General features: G+C 49.0%; 1 protein-coding gene across 1 annotated transcript in view; it reads right to left on the reverse strand.

Moving 5' to 3' along the window:
- The window catches only part of LOC140216207 (uncharacterized), an 87,041-nt gene that overhangs the window by 17,861 nt on the left and 46,433 nt on the right, over positions 1–22,747 (reverse strand). Inside the window, exons 4-5 of the mRNA XM_072286614.1 lie at positions 12,721–12,791; positions 10,075–10,164 (exon numbers count right to left, since the gene is read on the reverse strand). Of these exons, the coding sequence (XP_072142715.1) occupies positions 10,075–10,164; positions 12,721–12,791 (161 nt within the window). The remainder of the gene's footprint in view (positions 1–10,074; positions 10,165–12,720; positions 12,792–22,747) is intronic.

A 22,747-nucleotide genomic window follows, 5' to 3' on the forward strand; every position in this document is an offset into this window, starting at 1 on the left:
AAAGACCGCGGCCACTCGTTCTTGTCTCGAGTTGTTGACGACCTCCTTCGCTCTTGGGCCACTGAGCAGAAGCTGTTCACCGCCTACCACCCACAAACGAACGGTCTCAACCGAACAATCAAAATGATACTGTCGATGTACGTCTCCAACGATAACCGCGACTGGGACGCCACACTGGCCTACGTGACGTTTGCGTATAACTCGTCCCGACATGACACCGCAGGATATTCACCCTTTTATCTTTTTTATGGTCGCGACCCCACGTTGTTGTCTGACACCATCCTTTCTTCTGTGCCACATGTTGCAGCTGAGTACGCTCGTGAAGTCATCGATCGCGCTCACAGGGCACGTCAAGTCGCCTGATCTCGTTTATTAGCCTCGCAGCATATACAAAAACAGCATTGTGGCCGGTGCCATCGCGATGGTAAGTGCGCGCCAGGTGCTTGGGTGCTCCTTTGGTCACCATGTCGTTGGGTTGGTCTCTCCCAGAAGCTTCTATCTCGCTACACAGGGCCTTATGAAGTCCTATGTCAAGTTAGCGACGTAAATTACGAGATTTCGCCGCTACAGTTTGATAAATCCTTAAGTCCGATGCCTGTTGACGTCGTGCACGTCTCGTAGCTGAAGCCATACTTCGCTCGAAATTCTACGCCTAACATGCGCCGAGACGACGCTTCACCACCCGGGGGTCCTGTTACGGAAGGATTAAAGAAGACAGAGGAAGAAGAAGATCGCGAGACGCTTGCTGCTGCGTGTTGTTCATGGTGACCTATCTTATCTACTCTGACTCATCCTGTATATAATAATAATAATAATAATAATAATAATAATAATAATAATAATAATATAATGATTTATTTCCATCACCATTACATTGATGGAGTGGATGGGAATAAAAGCGATTGACGCTTGACTAAGTTCCCACCCCCCGTACAGCAGGTGAGCAGTGACATGCGACGGCACCTCTGTCACGACAGCAAATATTATATATATATATATATATATATATATATATATATATATATATATATATATATATATATATATATATATATTGTCACGTGGTGGTGACGTTGAATAACACAGTAGCAATACTGTGAACGACAAAACAAACTTTTATTGGGCGAACCTGTGCCCACAAAACAGGCTACACTTATAGCACAACGATAGCGGCGAACACGCTCGGCGATCGTCGAAAATCTGATCAGCGGGTCAAGCGCGTCGGCTTTTATACAGCAGTCATCGAATGTTCCAGACTAATCGCTGGGACCCGCATGCCTTCCACAAAGTTCTACAACATTCGAGTCACGCGATGAAATCAGATAACACAAGGTTCGGCGACAACAGACAGCCGGGTAGAAGCATCGATAACTTTCCAGAAACGTCGGATACATGCAGGCGCGTCCCTCGCTGTCCGATTACAGTTGTGAAGCGGCGAAACGTGGTAGGCCGATAAAGATAAGCACACGTGTCAATACCCCCCTCTTAAAAAGCATCGTCCCGATGCTACAAATATAAGGGAACGAAACACAAAAGGACACTTATTAAACATAAGTAACAAAACAACGAAAAGAAATCAAGTCCAAAGGTCAGTTACGCGAAGTCCCAAAGTTCGTCAACGCTGGTGGTACGGCTTGAGTCGCACAACGTGGACAATTTCAGGTCGTGAGCGGCGCCGCTGTGACAGCGAAATGCCGTCTGGCACGACCTCATAGTCCAGGGCGCCAATACGTCGGATGATCTTGTACGGCCCGAAATAGCGACGCAAGAGCTTCTCGCTGAGTCCTCGTCGGCGGATAGGGGTCCAAACCCAAACACGGTCACCGGGCTGGTACTCGACAAAGCGTCGTGGGAGGTTGTAGTGTCGGCTGTCGGTCCTCTGCTGGTTCTTGATCCGCAGGCGGGCGAGCTGTCGGGCTTCTTCGGCGCGCTGGAGATAGCTAGCGACGTCAAGATTTTCCTCGTCAGTGACGTGCGGCAGCATGGCGTCGAGCGTCGTCGTCGGATTCCTGCCGTAAACCAGCTTAAACGGCGTGATCTGTGTTGTTTCTTGCACCGCCGTGTTGTAAGCGAATGTTACGTACGGCAGGACGGCATCCCAGGTCTTGTGTTCGACGTCGACGTACATTGCTAGCATGTCGGCGAGGGTCTTGTTCAGGCGCTCCGTGAGACCATTCGTTTGCGGATGGTAGGCAGTCGTCCTCCTGTGACTTGTCTGGCTGTACAGCAGAATGGCTTGGGTGAGCTCAGCTGTAAAAGCCGTTCCTCTGTCGGTGATGAGGATTTCTGGGGCACCATGTCGCAGCAGGATGTTCTCGACGAAAAATTTCGCCACTTCGGCTGCGCTGCCTTTCGGTAGAGCTTTAGTTTCAGCAAAGCGGGTGAGATAGTCCGTCGCCACGACGATCCACTTATTCCCGGATGTTGACGTCGGGAACGGCCCCAACAAATCCATCCCAATCTGCTGGAATGGTCGACGAGGAGGTTCGATCGGCTCTAGTAATCCTGCTGGCCTTGTCGGTGGTGTCTTGCGCCGCTGACAGTCTCGGCATGTCTTGACGTAATGGGCGACGTCGGCGGTCAGACGCGGCCAGTAATACCTTTCCTGTATCCTCGACAGCGTCCGGGAGAATCCGAGGTGCCCAGCGGTTGGATCGTCGTGTAGGGCGTGCAGTATTTCTGGACGCAGCGCTGACGGTACAACAAGAAGGTAGCTGGCGCGGACTGGTGAGAAGTTCTTCTTCACGAGCAGGTTGTTTTGTAGCGTGAACGACGACAACCCGCGCTTAAATGCCCTAGGGACAACGTCGGTGTTTCCTTCCAAATACTCGACGAGGCCTTTTAGCTCCGGGTCTGCTCGCTGCTGTTTAGTGAAGTCTTCCGCGCCTATTATCCCAAGGAAGGCGTCGTCGTCCTCGTCGTCTTGCGGCGGCGTATCGATGGGAGCGCGCGATAAGCAGTCGGCGTCGGAGTGTTTTCTTCCGGACTTGTATATTACCGTGACGTCATATTCTTGTAGTCTGAGGCTCCACCGCGCCAGCCGTCCTGAAGGGTCCTTTAAGTTAGCTAGCCAACACAATGCATGATGGTCGCTGACGACTTTGAATGGCCTGCCATAGAGGTAAGGGCGGAATTTAGCTATAGCCCAAATGATGGCGAGGCATTCCTTTTCAGTCGTAGAATAGTTGCTTTCCGCTTTTGACAGCGACCGGCTAGCATACGATATCACCCTTTCAAGTCCTCCTTTCCTCTGGACTAGGACGGCACCGAGGCCTAGGCTACTGGCATCAGTGTGGATTTCGGTATCGGCGTCCTCGTCGAAGTGTGCAAGTACCGGCGGCGACTGCATGCGTCGTTTGAGTTCTTGAAATGCCTTGGCCTGCGGCGTTTCCCACTTGAACGCGACATCACATTTGGTTAGATGTGTTAGCGGCTCCGCGATGCGTGAGAAGTCCTTGACAAAGCGCCTATAGTAGGCACACATGCCAAGGAATCTACGCACTGCCTTCTTGTCGGTTGGCTGCGGGAACTTTGCGATGGCAGCTGTCTTCTGTGGGTCGGGGCGTACTCCTGATTTGCTGATCACGTGGCCTAGGAACAAAAGCTCATCGTAAGCGAAGCGGCACTTTTCCGGCTTCAGAGTGAGCCCTGATGACTTGATGGCTTCTAACACTGTCGCAAGCCGCCTAAGGTGATGGTCGAAATTTCCAGCGAAGACAACGACGTCATCCAGGTAAACAAGGCACGTCTGCCACTTCAGTCCGGCTAACACCGTGTCCATGACGCGCTGAAACGTTGCAGGCGCCGAGCACAGTCCGAATGGCATGACCTTGAACTCGTAGAGGCCGTCTGGCGTGATGAAGGCAGTCTTTTCGCGATCTCTCTCGTCGACTTCTATTTGCCAGTAGCCAGACTTGAGGTCCATTGACGAGAAGTATTTAGCGTCGCAGAGCCGATCCAATGCGTCGTCTATCCGTGGAAGGGGGTACACATCCTTCTTCGTGATCTTGTTCAGTCGACGATAATCGACGCAGAAGCGTAGGGTTCCGTCCTTTTTCTTTACCAGGACTACAGGAGAGGCCCACGGGCTTTTCGACGGCTGGATGATGTCGTCGCGCAGCATTTCGTCGACTTGTTGCCTAATAGCTTCACGTTCTCGCGTCGAAACTCGGTAAGGGCTCTGGCGGAGTGGTCGAGCGCTCTCTTCGGTTATTATGCGATGCTTTGCAACTGGTGTTTGTCGAATCCTCGATGACGTCGAAAAGCAGTCTTTGTATCGTCGGAGAAGACTTCTGATCTGTTGCTGCTTACTCATAGGAAGACTTGGATTCACGTCGAAGTCTGGTTCGGGGACAATGCTCATCGGGGTAGATGCGGCTGAATCCGAGAGGGCAAAGGCATTGCTGGTTTCCACAATTTCCTCGATGTATGCGATTGTCGTGCCCTTGTTGATGTGCTTGAACTCTTGGCTGAAGTTGGTTAGCATAACTTCCACTTGCCCTCCGTGGAGTCGAGCGATCCCTCTTGCGACGCAAATTTCACGGTCGAGCAGTAGATGTTGGTCGCCCTCGATGACGCCTTCTACGTCAGCGAGTGTTTCAGTGCCGACGGAAATAATAATGCTGGAGCGCGGCGGGATGCTCACTTGATCTTCGAGCACACTCAAGGCGTGGTGACTACGACAGCTCTCCAGCGGTATCGCTTGATCTTGTGACAGCGTTATCGATTTCGACTTCAGGTCGATGACTGCGCCATGTTGATTCAGGAAGTCCATGCCGAGAATGACGTCTCGTGAACACTGTTGGAGGACAACGAAGGTGGCAGGGTAAGTCCGGTCATGAACGGTAATTCTTGCCGTGCAGATCCCAGTCGGCGTAATCAGGTGTCCTCCAGCGGTGCGAATTTGAGGGCCTTCCCATGCAGTCTTAACTTTCCTCAACTGGGCGGCGATGGGTCCACTCATGACGGAGTAATCGGCTCCTGTGTCTACTAAGGCGGTGACTGCGTGGCCGTCGAGAAGCACGTCGAGGTCGGTGGTTCTTTGTCTTGCGTTACAGTTAGGTCTCGGCGTCGGATCACGGCTGCGTCGTGTTGAACTGAAGCTGGAACGTCGCGTCGTCAAGTCGTCTTTCGTCGGTGTAGTCTTGGCTTCCTGACTTCGTCGGGACGGCGGCGTGTCATCATTAGGTCGTCGAGATGGTTTCTTCGTCGTCTTCGTCGGCGGCGGAGGATCTTCGTCAGTTCGACGAACAGCAACCGCACCTCCATCGGTTGCTGCTTTTAGTTTTCCGGATACGGGCTCGCTGACCGGCCCCGGGCTGGGCCAGTGTATGGTCGGCGCTGCGGCGACAGGTAGCGGCCTGGTGATGGCGGACGCGACGGTCGTCGAGAGCTCCACTGAGTAGCGGCGAGGTAGTCGGCGATATCGCGAGGGAGTTCACCTCGCTGCGGGCGCGGAGCATTGACGGCGAAACCTCGCAGTCCCATCTCCCGGTATGGGCATCGGCGATACACATGGCCGGCTTCTCCGCAGTGATAGCAGAGCGGACGGTGGTCGGGGGCTCGCCAAATGTCCGTCTTCCTCGCGTAGGTGCGCTGGGCGACGGGTGGGCGTGCTGGCGGCGGCGGCGGCGGCGGACGACGGAATTGCGTCGTTGCAGGGCCCTGGCGTGGTCGCGGAGGGGGACCTTGACGGCGTGCGACGGCGGCGTAGGTCATCGCTTCTGGCTGGGGCTGCGGTAATTGAGGTTGCACCTCAGGAACCCCAAGCGATCGCTGAACCTCATCTTTCACGATGTCAGCGATCGAAGCTACTTGAGGCTGCGACGAAGGCAGGACCTTGCGCAGTTCTTCGCGCACAATGGCCCTGATGGTCTCTTGAAGGTCGTCCGAACCCAGTCCTTGGATGGCATACTGCGGCGTGTGCCCCTGGCGGTTATATTGCCGGGTGCGCATCTCCAGAGTTTTCTCGATCGTAGATGCCTCTGCAGAAAACTCAGCCACAGTCTTCGGTGGGTTACGAATAAGTCCGGCGAAAAGGTCTTGCTTGACGCCGCGCATCAGGAAGCGAACTTTTTTCTCCTCCGACATTTCCGGGTCGGCGTGCCGGAAAAGACGGGCCATCTCCTCCGTGAAGATCGCGATCGTCTCGTTTGGCAGCTGCACTCTGGTTTCTAGTAGAGCTTGGGCTCGCTCTTTTCGCACGACGCTTGTAAACGTGTGCAAGAAGCCGCTTCGGAAAAGGTCCCACGTCGTTAAGGTGGCTTCCCGATTCTCGAACCACGTCCTGGCGGCGTCTTCCAATGCGAAATACACATGCCGCAGCTTGTCGTCGCTGTCCCAACTGTTAAACTTAGCGACCCTCTCATACGTTTCGAGCCAGGTTTCCGGGTCCTCGAATGTTGATCCGCGGAACGTCGGAGGTTCCCTGGGCTGCTGCAGCACGATGGGGGACGCTGGGGCTGCCATTGGGGTTGCCTTGTCCACAATCTTCTTGGTCTTCTCAGGTAGAAGTCCGTGCTCCGGGGGCAGCTGTTGAAGACGGCGGCTTGCTCGATGCTCCGGGACTACGTTGGTGTTCTCTTTGCGGTCCGGGCTTGGATCACGGCTTGTCGGGGGCGTCCGGTACATGAGCGAAAAGCACCTCCACCAGATGTCACGTGGTGGTGACGTTGAATAACACAGTAGCAATACTGTGAACGACAAAACAAACTTTTATTGGGCGAACCTGTGCCCACAAAACAGGCTACACTTATAGCACAACGATAGCGGCGAACACGCTCGGCGATCGTCGAAAATCTGATCAGCGGGTCAAGCGCGTCGGCTTTTATACAGCAGTCATCGAATGTTCCAGACTAATCGCTGGGACCCGCATGCCTTCCACAAAGTTCTACAACATTCGAGTCACGCGATGAAATCAGATAACACAAGGTTCGGCGACAACAGACAGCCGGGTAGAAGCATCGATAACTTTCCAGAAACGTCGGATACATGCAGGCGCGTCCCTCGCTGTCCGATTACAGTTGTGAAGCGGCGAAACGTGGTAGGCCGATAAAGATAAGCACACGTGTCAATATATATATATATATATATATATATATATATATATATATATATATATATATATATTGTAAATACAGTCTTTACATACTCCCACATCCCGGTAACCATATTAATAATAAGCAGCGTCATGCGCCACAAGACTGAGGCATTTTTCGCCGAAATCATATTTCAGTGTTTGTTCTGAGCTAAAGGAAATTTCAGTATATTCCTATAAAGAATGCTTTTTGTAGCATTAGAGCGAGATTTATGGTGGACATGTTTCTGTGGGAATGTCAAGAAGAATTTCGATTACTTGTTTATGTTTACTTGTTCTTGTAACCCTTTTCCTTACAATGAGGTTCGGCAGTATATTTAGGTGCCTGAGATCTGCAACTTTTTGTTTATAAATAAGTGCGAGCAAACATATTGTGAGCATTATATTACCCCTTAATCTTCTTTATCTGTATATATTCATCATCATGGCCAGCGTCATCGTTTTCAGCGCGCGACCTGCGCACTAAACCGTTGAGGCTGAACTGTCTCGCAAGTGGTGGAGGCTGCTTTCGATCCCTTGGTCCTCTACGGCTTCGAGTTTCCCTGGAGCTTCGTTCAGGCCGCCGCTTGTTCCACCTTTCCACCAGGATGCCCCAAGAAGATACTCCAGGAGCCTCCGGCGTCACCATCTCTGCCCCACCGGCCGTTCCTTCATGGACCGTCAGCACGCGGCAGCGCGATCCCACCATGTTCGCTGGCCTTAGTAGTGACGACGTTGATGACTGGCGGGACAATTATGACCGCGTGAGTGAGTCTAACCGGTGGGATGACATGCAAAGCTTCGCGTTGCCAGGACTGACGTTGCCAGGACTTGGTTTCTCAACCACAAGAGCACCTTGCCTGACTGGGCGGCATTCAAACACCAGCTTCGGCAGATTTTTGGCGCTCCCAACGTCCGCTCACAGGTCACTAAGAAAAAGCTTGATGGACGCACGCAACTTCCCGGAGAGACATACACCTCTTATGTCGAGGACGTCCTCGCCCTTTGTCGCCGGGTTGACGCCACCATGACGGCATCTGATCGTGTTCGTCATATCCTAAAGGGCATTGCCCACGTCGCGTTCAACGCACTGGCGATCAAAAATCCAAATACCGTTAACGATGTGATCGCGACTTGCCAACACCTGGACGCACTGCAGGCCATCCGTTTACAACCTGTCGTCGGTTACGCGCCTCCTTCGTCGGATACCGACCTGCGTATGCTGATTCGGACTCTCATACGCGAAGAGCTCCAAGCGTGTGGCCTGCTCAGTCCTCCCGTTCTCCAGCCATTCTCATACGTTTGCCTCTAGCCAACGTAATGACTCCTACTGCCACTCCGTTATGGAACGTATTCGCGGATCATCTCGCCCACTTAATACTCGGCTCCGTCGGCAGTTGAAGAAGTTCAAGATTAAAAATTCGATAATATACCGGTACGTGTTTCATCCCGAAGGACACCGTTGGGTTCCTGTCGTTCCCCGATCACTTCGGGCCCAGATATTGGAGACCTTTCACGACGATCCCACTGCCGGTCACTTTGGTTTCCATAAAACCTACGAGCGAATTCGCAGCCGCTTCTCGTGGCCTGGACTTGCAACCAGCGTAGCGAAATACGTGGCTTCCTGTTCGCTCTGCCAACACCGCAAACGACTGATCTCACCTCCGGCTGGACTGCTCCAACCTGTCCCGTGTCCTGAAGCTCCTTTCGCAGTCGTTGGTATCGACCTCTATGGACCGTTAACCACTGGCGGTAAACGATGGAAAGTCACAGCTGTAGAGCACTTGACACGGTACGCTGAAACAGCCGCACTATCTTAGGGATCCGCAGAGGAAGTTGCAGCCTCTTTCTTGAAAGCCATCTTTTTACGGCACGGAGCCCCATGTGTCCTTTTGAGTGACCGCGGCAGGACTTTTCTCTGTAAACTTTTCGACGGTGTTCTCCGTTCGTGCAATACCATCCATAAAACAACTTCCAGTTACCACCCTCAAACTAATGGTCTCACAGAGCGCTGTCATCGCACGCTGTCCGACCTCATATATATGTACGTCAACCCTGACCACACCAATTTGGATGTCATTCTACCGTTCGTCACTTTCGCATACAACACGGCCGTCCAATGCACTACGGCATACTCGCCCTTTTTCCTCGTGTATGGTCGCCAACCGCTCACTATCCTCGACGCTTCTTTCTTGGGTGTCCCCGTGCCTTCGTCCACGTCAGTGTGTGAGAAGTTGGTTTCGCGCATTGCCCGGTGTCGCCAACGTGCCCGCCTCAGCACCGGGGCCAGTCAACAGGACCGCAAAATTCGCTATGATGCATCTCACCGTGTCGTTTCCTTCCACCCTGGAGACGAAGTGTTACTGTGCACCCCAGTTCGCGCTCCTGGATTGTGCGAGAAATTTCAGTCGCGTTTTATCGGGCCCTACATTGTTCGGGAACAGACTTCGCCAGTTAGCTATCGTGTCACTCCAGTTGCTCCGCCTTTGGACGGCCGCTGCCGTGCCACGGAGATTGTGCATGTTTCTCGTTTAAAGCCTTTCATACGGCGTTTCCCGCCATAACCAGCGGCCAGGTTGGCCGCTTCCACGCGCGGGGGAAATTGTGTGAGCATGATATTACCCCTTCATCTTCTTCATCTGTATATATTCATCATCATGGCCAGCGTCATCGTCTTCAGCGCGCGACCTGCGCAATAAACCGTTGAGGCTTAACAGCTGTCTCGCAATATCTTGAGTTCCACGTCCCAAACCTGGAGTTTGTGGGAATCAAATAATTTATCCCGACATGCTGAATTGTACTATGTTGCAACCTGGAGTGTATTTCATGCAACATCATCACCTAAGCACGCTCTTGCGAACTCTGGCAGTGGGCAAATCTGGCTACTCTGGTACTGAAGGGCCCGGGAGCAAGAAAGAAGGAAATTAGGTTTTTATATTATTATATGTGGCTGCATCTTTTCCCGAGCTAAAATGTAATTCAGAGTGCGAATTACGTACCGTTGGCCGAACGTTGTTTGGACTTCTGCGCAACAGCACAACAAGGTATTGTAATATTATACAGCGTATAGTTAGTTGTGGTATTCAAAACTGAAAAAAAAACAAGACAGGAAGCGATGAGAAACCAGTCCACAATAGAGAAACTTAGAACACAGATGGCCTTTTCATTTCAAGTACACGGACGCCTTAAAAAGGATCTACCGAATTAATTTTGCTAAGCAAGGACATATATGACGGGATTAAACCGTAACACACACCTATGCTTCACTTTATTGGCAGTGCAAAGGGAACTGCGACACACAGAAAGTAAGCACACAGGAGAAGCGCTGAACTAACTGAAAGTTTATAGCAGTATCCTTGAAATATATACACAGAAACCTGCTGCGTACTCACAGTCGTGCTACTAACTTAGGCTGAGAGCAAAACGTGGTCAAGGTAAAAGCGGGAGCCACGCACGGACTACACAGAAGAGGGAGCTTCCACTTTTACCTTACTCTCGTTTTGCTCATCGTCTTGAATTTCCTTCTCCCGCTTTCCCCGTGTTTTCCCTGAAGGTTGGCTAAATCTTTTAAGAAGGCTAATTTCACATTCAAGCTTGTTGATAGACGCAACTACAAAACAGAGCCTATGATTTATCTTTATGTGAGCCGTCTCGACTAGTTTGCTATCTTCTTTATAGATGTGCCTTTTTATCCATTCGCAGTAAAACGCCAATTCCTTGGGTAATATTAGTGTGATTAGTTATTAGGGTCGGCTTTCCCATCTAGAGTTAAATTGTTCACTCCGCATGCCCGGACAGCCAAGTGAGTGCCTTGTACAGATGGCGCCTAGAAATCATGAGCCGTCAGTCAAAATACATTTCTTCAAGAAGGATCGACGTTGGACTAGTTGGTGTTGTATATTTGGACGGGGTAAGCAGCGCGTAAGAGGAGGACAAGTGAAATAACAACATAAGCGCTGACTAGCAATGTAGTCTTTATTGCAACAAGGCAATATATAAAATCAGGTACAGCTTCCACGCATGCGTCCAGCATACCGTCAAGGGTAAAAGACATTGATTAAAGTTTTTATGTAAAAATCATTGATCGTCAATTTATAAAGGTCAGTATTCCTGAGTAGCAGCCTAGGAATGCGATTTCCTTTTTGGTTAAAGGTATCGAAGCCGTTCTCACGCATACATTGCCTCATTCCTGAATAGCGTGTGCTTCGGCTATCAAACTCGCGTAAGTGTTGCGGTGTCTGACGGAATGGGCGTAGTTGAAGGGGAGTGGGCCTTTTGCCGAACGTGGTGCGTATTGCCAACAAACGTGGTCTACACGCACCGCGATAAGCAAAAGCCTTACTCCTCTTCAACTACGCCCCATCGGAACTCGTTAGGGGAACAATAGGGACCGCGCCGCTAAAAACGTCCTTTTAAGGTCGTGCATTCACAAGATTAACTCAAGCTTCAAAACGCAAGTAGGAAAACTAACGGACGCGAGATTTTCTGTGTCGCTAATACAAGACCTAGCGGAGGCAATCCTGAAATCCCACTTAAAAAGCTCGCATCACGGGCTGATTGCCCGCGACTGGTCGAAAACGACCGTAATGCCCTATGTCCACATTTTGTCTCACGGCATCAAGAAAGTCGCTCAGCGAGTAGGAGTTCATGTCGTCTTTTTCAGCCCCAAACAAGTTAGGCCGGCTATGCAGACGTGTTAACCAAGAAGGACCCCGAAAAGTGTATGGAATATCGGCCACACGTAACCGGCCGTAAAAATGTACCGTTGGAGTGGCGTACGAGATTGCGCTGTGTTGCAAGAAGACGTACGTAGCGAAAACCGGACGGTGCCTCAATGTTCGCCTCGGAGAATACAAAAACAACCTTTCCCAGAAGCAAGGGAGCAATTTCGTTCTACACTGTGGCAAATGCGGCTGCAAACTCAACTTATGTTTGAGAGCCGAAGCACCTGCGATTCAGAAAAGAGGCAATGCAAACACGAGCGCGGCTTCGGTAGCTTGAAGCCAAAAAGAAATCGCATTTCTATACTGCCCCTAAGGAATAATCACCTGTGCAAATTGATGATTCATCCTTTCTACAGAAAAACTTTAATCAACGCCTATTATCCTTGATAGGCTCGGCGCATGCTGCGAAGCCGTACCTGATTTCAATATATTGTCTTGTTGGAATGAACACTAAGATGTTAGTGTTGCGCTTGTGTTGCGTTCTTTCGCTTGTCCTCGTCTTGCGCGCTGTTCACCCGTCCAAATACTTCCCTCCGAGTATTCTCCTCATATCAGGCGTTCGAGCGCGCGATTCCCTTCTTGGGTATGAATGCTAATTTTCTCATGCCTTGGACAAGATAGAGGCATAGACGGCCCTGCTTTAAGAAGCTGCAGTTTTCCCTTGGTAGGCTTTTGTAAAGGCAGTTCCCTTCCAATTAGGATTCCCTCTCACACTTGTCACCTGTGCTGTAAGTAGTCTTATCCGTTGTTTTACAGACACAAGTACGCTGCGATAATTAACAAATTGTTCTTGTTCGGCGCGGTTATATTGTACACCTCAGTACGGCGCGATGACTACCCTTTAAATTCAGGTCTACATGCTGTATTTATATGCACATATGCGCTTTCATCCACAAACGAAACAACACACAAGAAACTTACTGTTGTCAACAGAAGTGAACGTATTAGCTGGTAGAACTCCTATTGGGTGGTAGCTGGCATTAAACGCATACCTGAAAGTAGAAAACAAGGTATTCTCCATGGGTACGCGAAGCATCTAAAATATTATGTTACGTTTTCTGTCGCGGTTGCTCATTGCCAAAACATCTGGCTTCAGTTTTATGAATGATATTCGGTCATATGTGCGACATTTTGGCGAGGATATTATAAGCTCAAAGACTACGACGATGAAACAAGAAAAAAAAACCTCTGAATTTGTAAACGTAAATTGGTTAATCTCACAATGTGAAGGCCGAGTACTTTCAGGTAAAGAGGAAGCTGTGTTTTCTGCAAGTTCATTATATAAAATTCTCGAATTTGGTCTGAGTCTTGCAACTGCCACTCAATACTTCTGGAGCATTGGCAAAACAAATCGCAGCAGCCAGTTGCTGACGCCCGCTAGCTTATATTCATCCGTAATTGCTTATACAACAGGAAAAAGAAAGAAGTCAGTTGCATTCGATTGAAAAAGAAGTTCTCACTTTTGCTGTCGCTGGCGTCCTTACAGCGCTAGAAAATTTACACTCTAATTAGAAAACCTGCCGTTCACTTATTACTCGGTGCCTACATTGATCAATGGCATCGGTCTCCCTTGAGCTTTTTCCTGGTCTCCTTGCCAACAAAAAGTTTTCTTTTGTCGCTGTCGAACCCCGAGGTATTTCAGACACCAAGCTTGGTCTTCCGTGTTCAGGCGCCACAAGTAAATCACATTTTTTTTTTTATAGTGAAGCTTTCTTCTCAATATTTATGAGACTTCCCTGCCCATGGCTGCTTGGTGCTGCTGCTGCCTTGCCGAAGAGCTCAAGTTCATACATTTAAAAAGTCAATTTAAGTGTTCGATGCTGAGATAGAGCCTCGGTCTCCTAGCGCCGCAGCCCAATGCTCTAAGCGTTCGGATACAATCGCACGTGCACTACTATCGTGCCAACGCCAACTAGCTCTTTGAGATGAACGCCGTGCGTGTAACAATGCGTAGCACGAGTGCGCGAGGGCGTACGATAGAGCACCCAATTATATGCGAAAGGGCTGCTCTCGAACAATTCATAATGTAGATAATGTAGTTTAGACGAGCGCCTTCGACATCACCGTGCAGTGACATCCCGAGAAGACAGAAAGTAACGTAGCTTTCAGCACTCTTCACGCATTTAAACAAAGCTTCGCTGTATGGTAGAAACGAACAATGTGCGTTGGATGTACCGCGCTTTTTCTTGTATCGTTAGTAGGCAGTGTGTGCCTTCATTGGATTCTGTTTGCGAGCTGCTTCATTGATTTTATTATTTTGCCACAAACTCGCTTCCCATTGTATGCGGCTCGTGACTGTCGGTTGTTCCTACTGCTGTGTGCGAGTGGTTCGCGCTTCTGTTGCAAGCTTGTGCTTTGGTCGACGTTTTGCGTAATTTGTCGTTATAGCTTCAAAAACCTCCCACAACGGTAAGGTGTTTTGCATCGCGAATCGCGATGCAAAATACCTTCACGATGCAAACGGCTTCGAGGATCGCAAATTGACTCACGCATCGATGCATTCACACTTGCAATGAGCTGTGAGTCTAAGTGAGCCTGGCAGAGTTGAAGTTTGGTGAGCGTTCGATATGGAGGAAGGGGGGGGGGGGGAGGGGAGGCTAAAACAAAAGATTAACTGTGTGAACGAGTCCATGAGTGAGTTGCGTTTAATTTTCCGACTTTGCCAGCAACGTGGGAGACAAAGGACCGAGCGAACCGCGCTGAACGTGTTCATTGAACTGAAACGCAGCCGCCAAGAAGTTCGAGAACGTTGAGCCAGAAGCGAACAAGAGCTTTTTTTTAATTATACATGTTTTAAACTATCCAAGGAGATTCTGGAAAGAGAAGAAACGAAACAAATGCGCCGACAACAAACAATAATAATATTTTAATATTACGGTAGGCATGGCTATTTATTTATTTATTTATTTATTTATTCAAAGTACTTTACAGGCTCCTTATCGGAGCATATTGTAAGGGGGTATTCACATCTGTAGTCGATAGACATCTTAGCAAATAGGAATTATAGTATTCACGAACCTGCATTACAAAGAGCAGCGGGCTCACGGAGGACGATTTAGCGCAGCCGCCGAGAGCGCGAAGCGTGGCGGGCGGATGCGATTGGCTTACGGACCGTTTTATGGACGAGCAGGAACGTATCCTCAAGCCAGCTCGCTTCGCCGCACTTCTCATTTGCACTTGTATGTGCGGATTTCCGTTAGTGGAACGGTAGCGGTGTCATTGGGAACAAGCGCGACTCTAATGTGTTCCGTCAGTGATTCTGGAATGTCGATGATTCATGGTCAGCGGGCTAGTACTGCGCTGTATTCTGCTGGACTTTCGGAAGCGAATGTGAAATGTATCTTCAGCCGCGGCGGCTCTGTGAACTCTGCCTCTGCGCTTGCGTGCAAACGTCGGCGTTCGATTGCCAGCATAAACAGAACGACCTTGGCGCCACTAGTCTTGTCGCCTGTATGTTCAAGAGATTCTGTTTCCAGTGAACGCACGGCGACGAGTTCGGCACTCATGGTCTAACTGGGATTTACATTAACAAAGGGTTGTGTATTCGAATCGGTCAACTAGTGCAAATGATCGACTATTCGTGGACGCACGTTAAAGTTATTCTGTTCCAAATGTGTTATCAGATTATTATCCTTGGCAACCAATGCTCTCGCGGAAGTTGACCGAGGACTTATGAAAACATTACGTGCTGACAAAGCAAATGAAGGCGTTCTTTTTTTTTTTTTTTGCTCTGGGGCCAAAACTATGCTTACCCTTTGCTGGCCACCTCCAGTTTACATGGGCTCCTCCGTGCTTCTGAAACTCGCCGGCAAGCTGTCTAACCGACGCCGGGCATCGCCATTGCGTGCAGCATTACTTCAGAAAATAGAATTGCTGTTGCGCGTAGTGGATGGTCGTTTTTGAGCCTTTTTCAAGAACGCGAGGTGCCCTTGCAAGGGCACCACTCGAGATTTAAGAGTGTGCATATTGAGACGAAATCCTTAAATGCCGCATCAGACGGTGGCCTTGAAAACGCGGCGCGCGGTACAGAAAGTCATGTAACCTTGCCTCGCGCAAAGGCACCCGTACTACTGTCCGCGCGTTCGTCGTCGCTTTCTACCACAGTTGGCTCCGATGCCGTTCATCATGCAAAAAAAGGCAAAGTTAATTACGATAAAGTTCAGGCACTCGAACCTACGACCTTTGGAGGAAGTCGAACCCTCGAGCTTATGCGGGAGTCGAAGCCACTACCTTTGGTGTTGGGGAGAAGTTAATTAAGTCACAGTTAATTATTACAGAGCTAATTAGCACTGCGACCCACCACCTTTGGTGGGAGTGGCACCTTCGACCTGCGACGAGACTCGAACTCATCACCTTTGATGTTAATTGGCTCGAAGGTTATTAAGAGACAGTTAATTAAGGTAGCGTCAACGAAGGCATTCGAGCCCACGGCTTTCGGCGGGAGAAAACAAGTAACAAGAAGTAACAACGCATTTGAACGATAATGTGAAGTATTTAAATGAATGTCTCTTCAGCGCTCAGGTTTTCGCCTTCACTCTCTTTGGCGTATGCTAAGTGACTCAAATTTATTTCAACGCGTCGCTTGCGTCTGGATGATCCCGACCTATTCGTGGCCACTGTCACCAGTTCGTTTACTGAATGCTCCATGTTAGCGGCCTTTCTCGTCATGTTACTTCACACTTCTGTATTTTGTCAAGCCAAGTAAACAACTGCAATGCTCGCTATTTATGCGACACACCGCATGGTTTACTGAGACATCTCTGATTGTTGTTACCGGAGTGACACCTTAATATAGTTCAAGGCTAGCCATACAATAACACGCTGCACATATGTTACGTATCGACAACGTTCAGACTTGACTCTTCTGCTATTTCGACCGTGGGAAGCGCCTTTCAATCCGCCGCCCTTTAGTATTGCGGCTACATCGACGCTCAAAGCTTAGTGACGAGAAGTTTCCCAATTCCAAAAGCTTAGTGCGACCTCTAAGAAAAAACGCAAAAACTTGCCACTCGTCGTCGACAGCACGTTCCTCTGTACCCTCAAGCGCGCTCCCACATACGAGCATGGCGCAAGACGATAGGTGGCGCTGTGATCGCGAAATAGCGGAACCTTCGGTAAAACGATCTATATTTGGCGCTGCGGATGATGTCATTTTGGATGTTGTCGTTCAAACAGCAACGAAGGTTAAGTTTGCCAACGCCGGTGATGCCAGGAAGGTTGCCGGACAAACAGTGACCGTGGTGCGCCATGGTGCAGTAGAAGTATCCTTGGTTCCAAATCCCTAAGTTGTTGGCAGTCGTGTAGGCAGCGAGCGCTTTCTTTCGTTTTAAGGCGAATGTTTCTTTGCCTGCCATGGAATTGTTGGCACGGAAATACATGGTGTCGCCTGGGTTGGCCCGTCGGTTTTATCTATTATCATCGCGGCAAGCGGGGCGTATATATTGTGTGCTGTTAAGAACGGCCCGCTGAGGTGCAAGTTTTGCCAGCCAGTTGCGACAGCGGCGTCAAACTTTTCCTGGAAGGCCACCGCAACCCTCTAGTCACAGCGTCACTAAGTCGACTGTGCCCGGAGGACAATACGCGCGTCCTCGACTCTCCATCGCAGCAGCCGAGATGAGTTCGATGAAGCAGGCTTTGTGCCGGAACACGACACCGCCTACCCGGTCTGCCGCGAGCGGGAGAGTCCCCGAGGGAACGTAGTTCGGGGCCCCTTCCCACGCGCCGTTCAAGACGCAAGACAATGGGCAACCGGCCGCGTGCGGGGTTCAGCTCGGGGAATAAAAGGCACCTTTCCTGACGTAAGCCCCGAGTTCGGCGAAGACCGCCTGGCCTCGGTTGAGGACCGTGAACCTGTGCGGAAGTGTGTGTGTGTAATCCCTCGTGCAGAGAGGCGGCTCGTTTACGATGCCTGGTCGAACGTTTCCCTCACCTTGGGATCGAGGGAGGACCGAGTGTTTAAAAACCGCTGTTGTGCGGCTGATCGAGTGTAATTTCCCTCGCAGTCATGCTAGACTGATGAACTGAAACGTCCTTATGTAGATACTGTAATTAAACCCATATTCCTCGTTCTCGATGAGAAGCAGTCCTTCCCTTGAACAACGGCCTCAGCGTGGATAACTTGGACGATGGCATGGGACAGCTACCATCTAATTCATGCCCGACTCCACTCTTGACAACTGATTACGAGCGATGGGATTGAGCCTCCAATCCTTACAGTGCGCGTGCTCACAGGTGCGTACATATGTGTGACATAATGGAAGGGATGGTCGGCACTCAAGTAGCCAGAGAAAGCCTTCTTTCATTTAAAAGCATAGGTTCCCTTGCCTACCATTCCATGGTTTCAGAGAGATTCATGCAGTTGCTAATGAAATTGCGATGCTAGTGTCGACCGGAGCAGGGTGGTTCAGCCAACATGGGAATGATGATTAGTAGATGAATTTTCCTAAATTTCGTTCTTCTGGCTTTAAACTGCCTCATGACATTGCAGCCTGATAATTTTCAAGAAAGTACTGTGTTACAAATAATTGAGCAAACATTATTAAGACTTCCCGGCGGCAGGATTCGAGCACAAGACCTCTAGGACAAAAACCAGATATTGAACCATTGCCGCGCGGAGGCATGAACACGCGGTACCACTGCACTTAGCAGCGATTATGCGTACTGGCAGAGTCCCATTGCTTTATGCATTTAAAAGAAGTATAGAGTGCTTTGAAATTTAGACCAATGAAGGAACTTAACGCGTAAAAACGAAGCCACAAGAATGTCTGAAATCACAACCTCGAAGATGAAGCAAGTCTGTATACTAACAACCATCATCCCAGAATTGCCGTCCAGTAATTATTGTAGGAAACTCTATGCATGGTTTCTCCTGAGTCGGCCGGTTGCTGTCTCGCCGAGTAGATTCGCCTTCACTTAAATAAAATGAAACGCGTCCGCCTAGGGATTCTAACATGCGCTCCACAGTGCAGGAGTCCGATGCTCTCGCTGTAAGGCACGACCACCCGTACGCTTCTCACCTGCCAACAGCAACCAGCACTTTCATATGGTCGCCACGTGATCATTTTAATGGTCATTTGCATACTATGGCACACACGCATTACAGGACATCGCACACGGCGACCGTTCGTGGGATGTATTATGGTGCTAATATTGAACTGTGGCACATACCCATGAAGGGGTATCGGTAAACATGCAGGCGGTACTTATCGTGGCAGCGCCATCTACCTCTTTGAGATAATTGCCGCTTGTGGATGGTGAGCATGATTTCCATACTAGGGACATATTTTACAGCGAAGCTGTCCATGGCTCTATGGCTACAGTCACTGAATCTTTTCGCGTCCATCCCTTCGACAGAAAACCCACTGGCCCGATCAGGGTATCAGTGCAGGGCCACAAGCAATGGCTCATAGACCCGTAAGGCAGAGGTGTGAAGCGAACATACAGCACAGCTTCCGCTTTAAAAACAGCCGTTAAACCACATGATTCATGACGAGGCGCGCGCACTTGCACGATAAACGTACATTTCCGCCAATTGCTCGCCGGCGGTCGTTGTGGCAGACTCTAAATCTCAAAACCGGATACCAAGCAGTGCTTTTCTTCGTTTCCACTTCGTTTGAGACCGTGGCCTCGGTTACTTCAACGATCCCATTCAATGAACACGGGCCATGCATAGATATAACTTACTCCAAAACGTTTCTCAAATAAGAACGGAAGACGTGTGTGTATCATAGCGACTACAAAATGGTTACGGCAATTTCAAAGTAATAGATAAAAGAAAGTTTTCAAAAACTGTATCGAAACTTGTGTTTGTGCCATATGTCACTCTGAAGAGACATGTGCGCAATGTGCGTACATCATGCAATCCGTGTCTGACATGTTGCCCCACATTAGGTGCAACATATATGCAGCTTTGCAGGCCGACCAACTTCACGGGAGTGGATTGGCGCTCATTATTTTAAAGCGCAGCTCCTAGGCGCTCGTTCCTTCTCCAGCGTCGGCGTCCTAGCTCGTGCACAGGGAAATATGAGAGCTAACGCGGAGCGCAGCGATGAAATGAGCGGCGAGAGCGAGGAAAGCAAGGCGAGGAAAGCGGAGTGGGAAGGTATGGAGGCAACTTGAGAAGAAAATCCTAGTGCCGCGCATGAGCCGTTTGCAGCGACGATCGCTACGAGATGGCGCCACAGTAGCATGCGTCGTCTGTATCGAAACAAAGCACATGAGCGGTGGTTGTCTGCGGCGGCTGCTGAGAACCGCGCCCACACGTTACCACACACGCGCTTCCTCTCGCGATCTCCTGACTATCGAGGGAGGTCCTGTTTGGAACGTGCCGCATGGGACAGACTGCGCTCAAATGTCGTGTTAGGGGTTATAGTAATCGCCGGTGAATTTTGTTCCTGTCCGCGTCCCTCAACGAAAACCTCGTACAGAGAAGCGAAGCCTTGGTGCGTGTCCGGCATGTGTATCTAGAAGACGGCAGCATGTCGAGTTTCTTTTAGAGCATGCGCAGAAGTGCTTATAGATAAGCGCGAATATTCTTGTAGTTTCGGTGGCGTAATTTAGGTAAGACTTTTTTGTTATTTATTCAGTGCGTGTCTCTTTGGACAATAAAAGAAAATCTTAGTGCGTCAGTCGTGCGTATGAGTTAAGAGATTTACTGGAAAGTGGGAGCGACTGTGATAGTATATTCATGAAGCAAATGTCACTCTCAGTCCCAAGAGTACCTGTGTTACTAATGAATGTATATTACGAGCAGACTGTTCATAGCGTTTGTGCTGCGCATGATATTTCACTTATCATCTATTCCTGGGTCGACAAGATTGAGAAGAGCTTTCAGACTGCGCCCACCTCGAGTGCGGCTTAACCATATGACGCAACTGTCGGCTATTCGGGATGAAAAACGGCAATACAGGTTTTGTGGAAACAGTTTATTTGTTTGTTTAATTTTAGTGTTTGGTTATACGTTTTGAGATCCCCGAGACTATAGAGATCGTTGCCATAACAAAGTTTCGAGCTTTGTTTAGCTTACTTGTTTTACAAGCTCAGCGATATTGCGAGAGATGGTTTGCCCGCGCGTAAATTTTTAAAACTTCGTTGTCTCGATGTGTCGTTCTCCTTTTTTTTAAGCAGATAGGCTTCTACTTTTCACAAATACGCTTGTAACGTCAAGTCCAGCTTATTTGTTACAATCTTGTAGAAGCGCACTTCGGTATTAATTCACTTTTCGGCAGGCTTCACGAGGCGTTTCTTTGAAACCAAACGCCTTCGTTGTAGGAGCCGTTGTGTAATTTAACACTTTACAAAGTGTTCCTTTCAAGAGTGTCGTGTGTTTCGATAAGCAAGTTACGAGCTTCGTTTAGATTATGTAGAAGCTTAATCGGGCAGAAAAGTGAACAAAAGCACAACACAGGCAGGGCAGTGCAGTTGCGGACAGCTCCCAGGTATGCAAGCAACGTTACACAAATGCAAATAGCTGCATTGTCCTGAAGTCTTTCAAGCTCTCCGCCAGTCGAGGTAGCTATGATATTTATTTTATTTTTTATTTATAAAATACTGCGGACAAGAAGTCCAAGAAGCGTGGGTAAGCTGAATACAAAATATTATATACACAGAACAACAGGTTGAAACAAGTGTGTAACACCTTTTTCACACAAGTTATTTAGTCATAAGGTAGACAACTACGAAAAATTTAAACGAGATTATAATACAACTATAATTAATACACGAAATAACAACATCATTTACAGAAATGGCATACAGCTCACGGGTGCCGGGGATATGCTTCAGTTAGTTTATTTCAGTCAGCTATTGCCTGTAGGAAAAAAAAAAAGAGAGTACTGAAAAATGTCAGTCCTTGCGAAAATTGGTGTTAGAGAATGAGGGTAGTGGTGTCGAATGGGTCTGCTTATCAATGGGGATACGCATTTTGCGGTGTACAAGGCTAGTCTATCGTTAATTAAGCTTGAAAGAAACTCTATCCGACTTTTCTTTCTTCGAATTTGTAATAGTTCAATGCAGTTTGCGGTTAGTAATGCAGGGGAGAGTCAGTAGCCTTAAATTTACTATAAATGCTTCGTACTACATTTTTTTATTCTTTCTAGGTTCCTAATGTTCATATTATGTGAGGGTCGGAAACTATGGAAGCATACTAAAGTTTTGGCCTAATTAAGGAAAAGTAAGTGAGTAGATTAACACTAGGCGGAGCAGTCTTGAGTTTGTGGCGCAGAAGGCATAGTTTCCGGAAAGTGGCAGAGCAGATGGTATTTGTGTGCAAGTTCTATGATAAGTCGCTCGTTAATGTTAGACCTTAATATTTATAGCAAGTTACGTTTAGTATAGTGCTGCAGCCAAATTTTAACTGTAGTCTAAGGGGGCCGTTTTGAGCGTTATGGGGAGATAGACACACTTAGTTGCATGAAGAAGCATTCGCTATTGCTCACATCATTTCAACACATTGCCTAAGTTAGCGTTAAGGTCACATTGTTCGCTAATGCAGGTAACTTCTCTAAACGAAGCACAATCGCCAACAAATAGACGAATTTGAAATGGGTTGTTCATGATATATACAATATCATAGTTATATAGCAAAAAAAGTTGAGGGCCAAGTACGCTCCCCCGCGGACTTGGCCTGAATGATTTATCCGGAAATCATACAGACTGTGCGGTTGAGATTGCCACTGTGACCGACGATGCGACTGCCGGTCAGCCAGAAATGAGAACGGAAGGCTCGGAAAGGCGCACAAAAAGCATGCAAAGGTAAAGAGGCGTCGCAGAGTTACAAACTCGACGAAGAAGGCAACGCAGCCGGATACAGCGAAAGGCGCTAAACCCTGCCGGGAGCGCAGTGAATGTGTTTATCAGACAGAGCCCGCCCGAGCCGCTGGACGAGGAAAAAAAAAAAAAAGAAAGGGTGACTCGGTGTGAAGGAGGACAAAAGTCAGGGTGCAATGAT

This window comes from Dermacentor andersoni, chromosome 2 (assembly GCF_023375885.2).
Source record: "Dermacentor andersoni chromosome 2, qqDerAnde1_hic_scaffold, whole genome shotgun sequence".
In the NCBI taxonomy this organism is placed as follows: Eukaryota; Metazoa; Arthropoda; class Arachnida; order Ixodida; family Ixodidae; genus Dermacentor; species Dermacentor andersoni.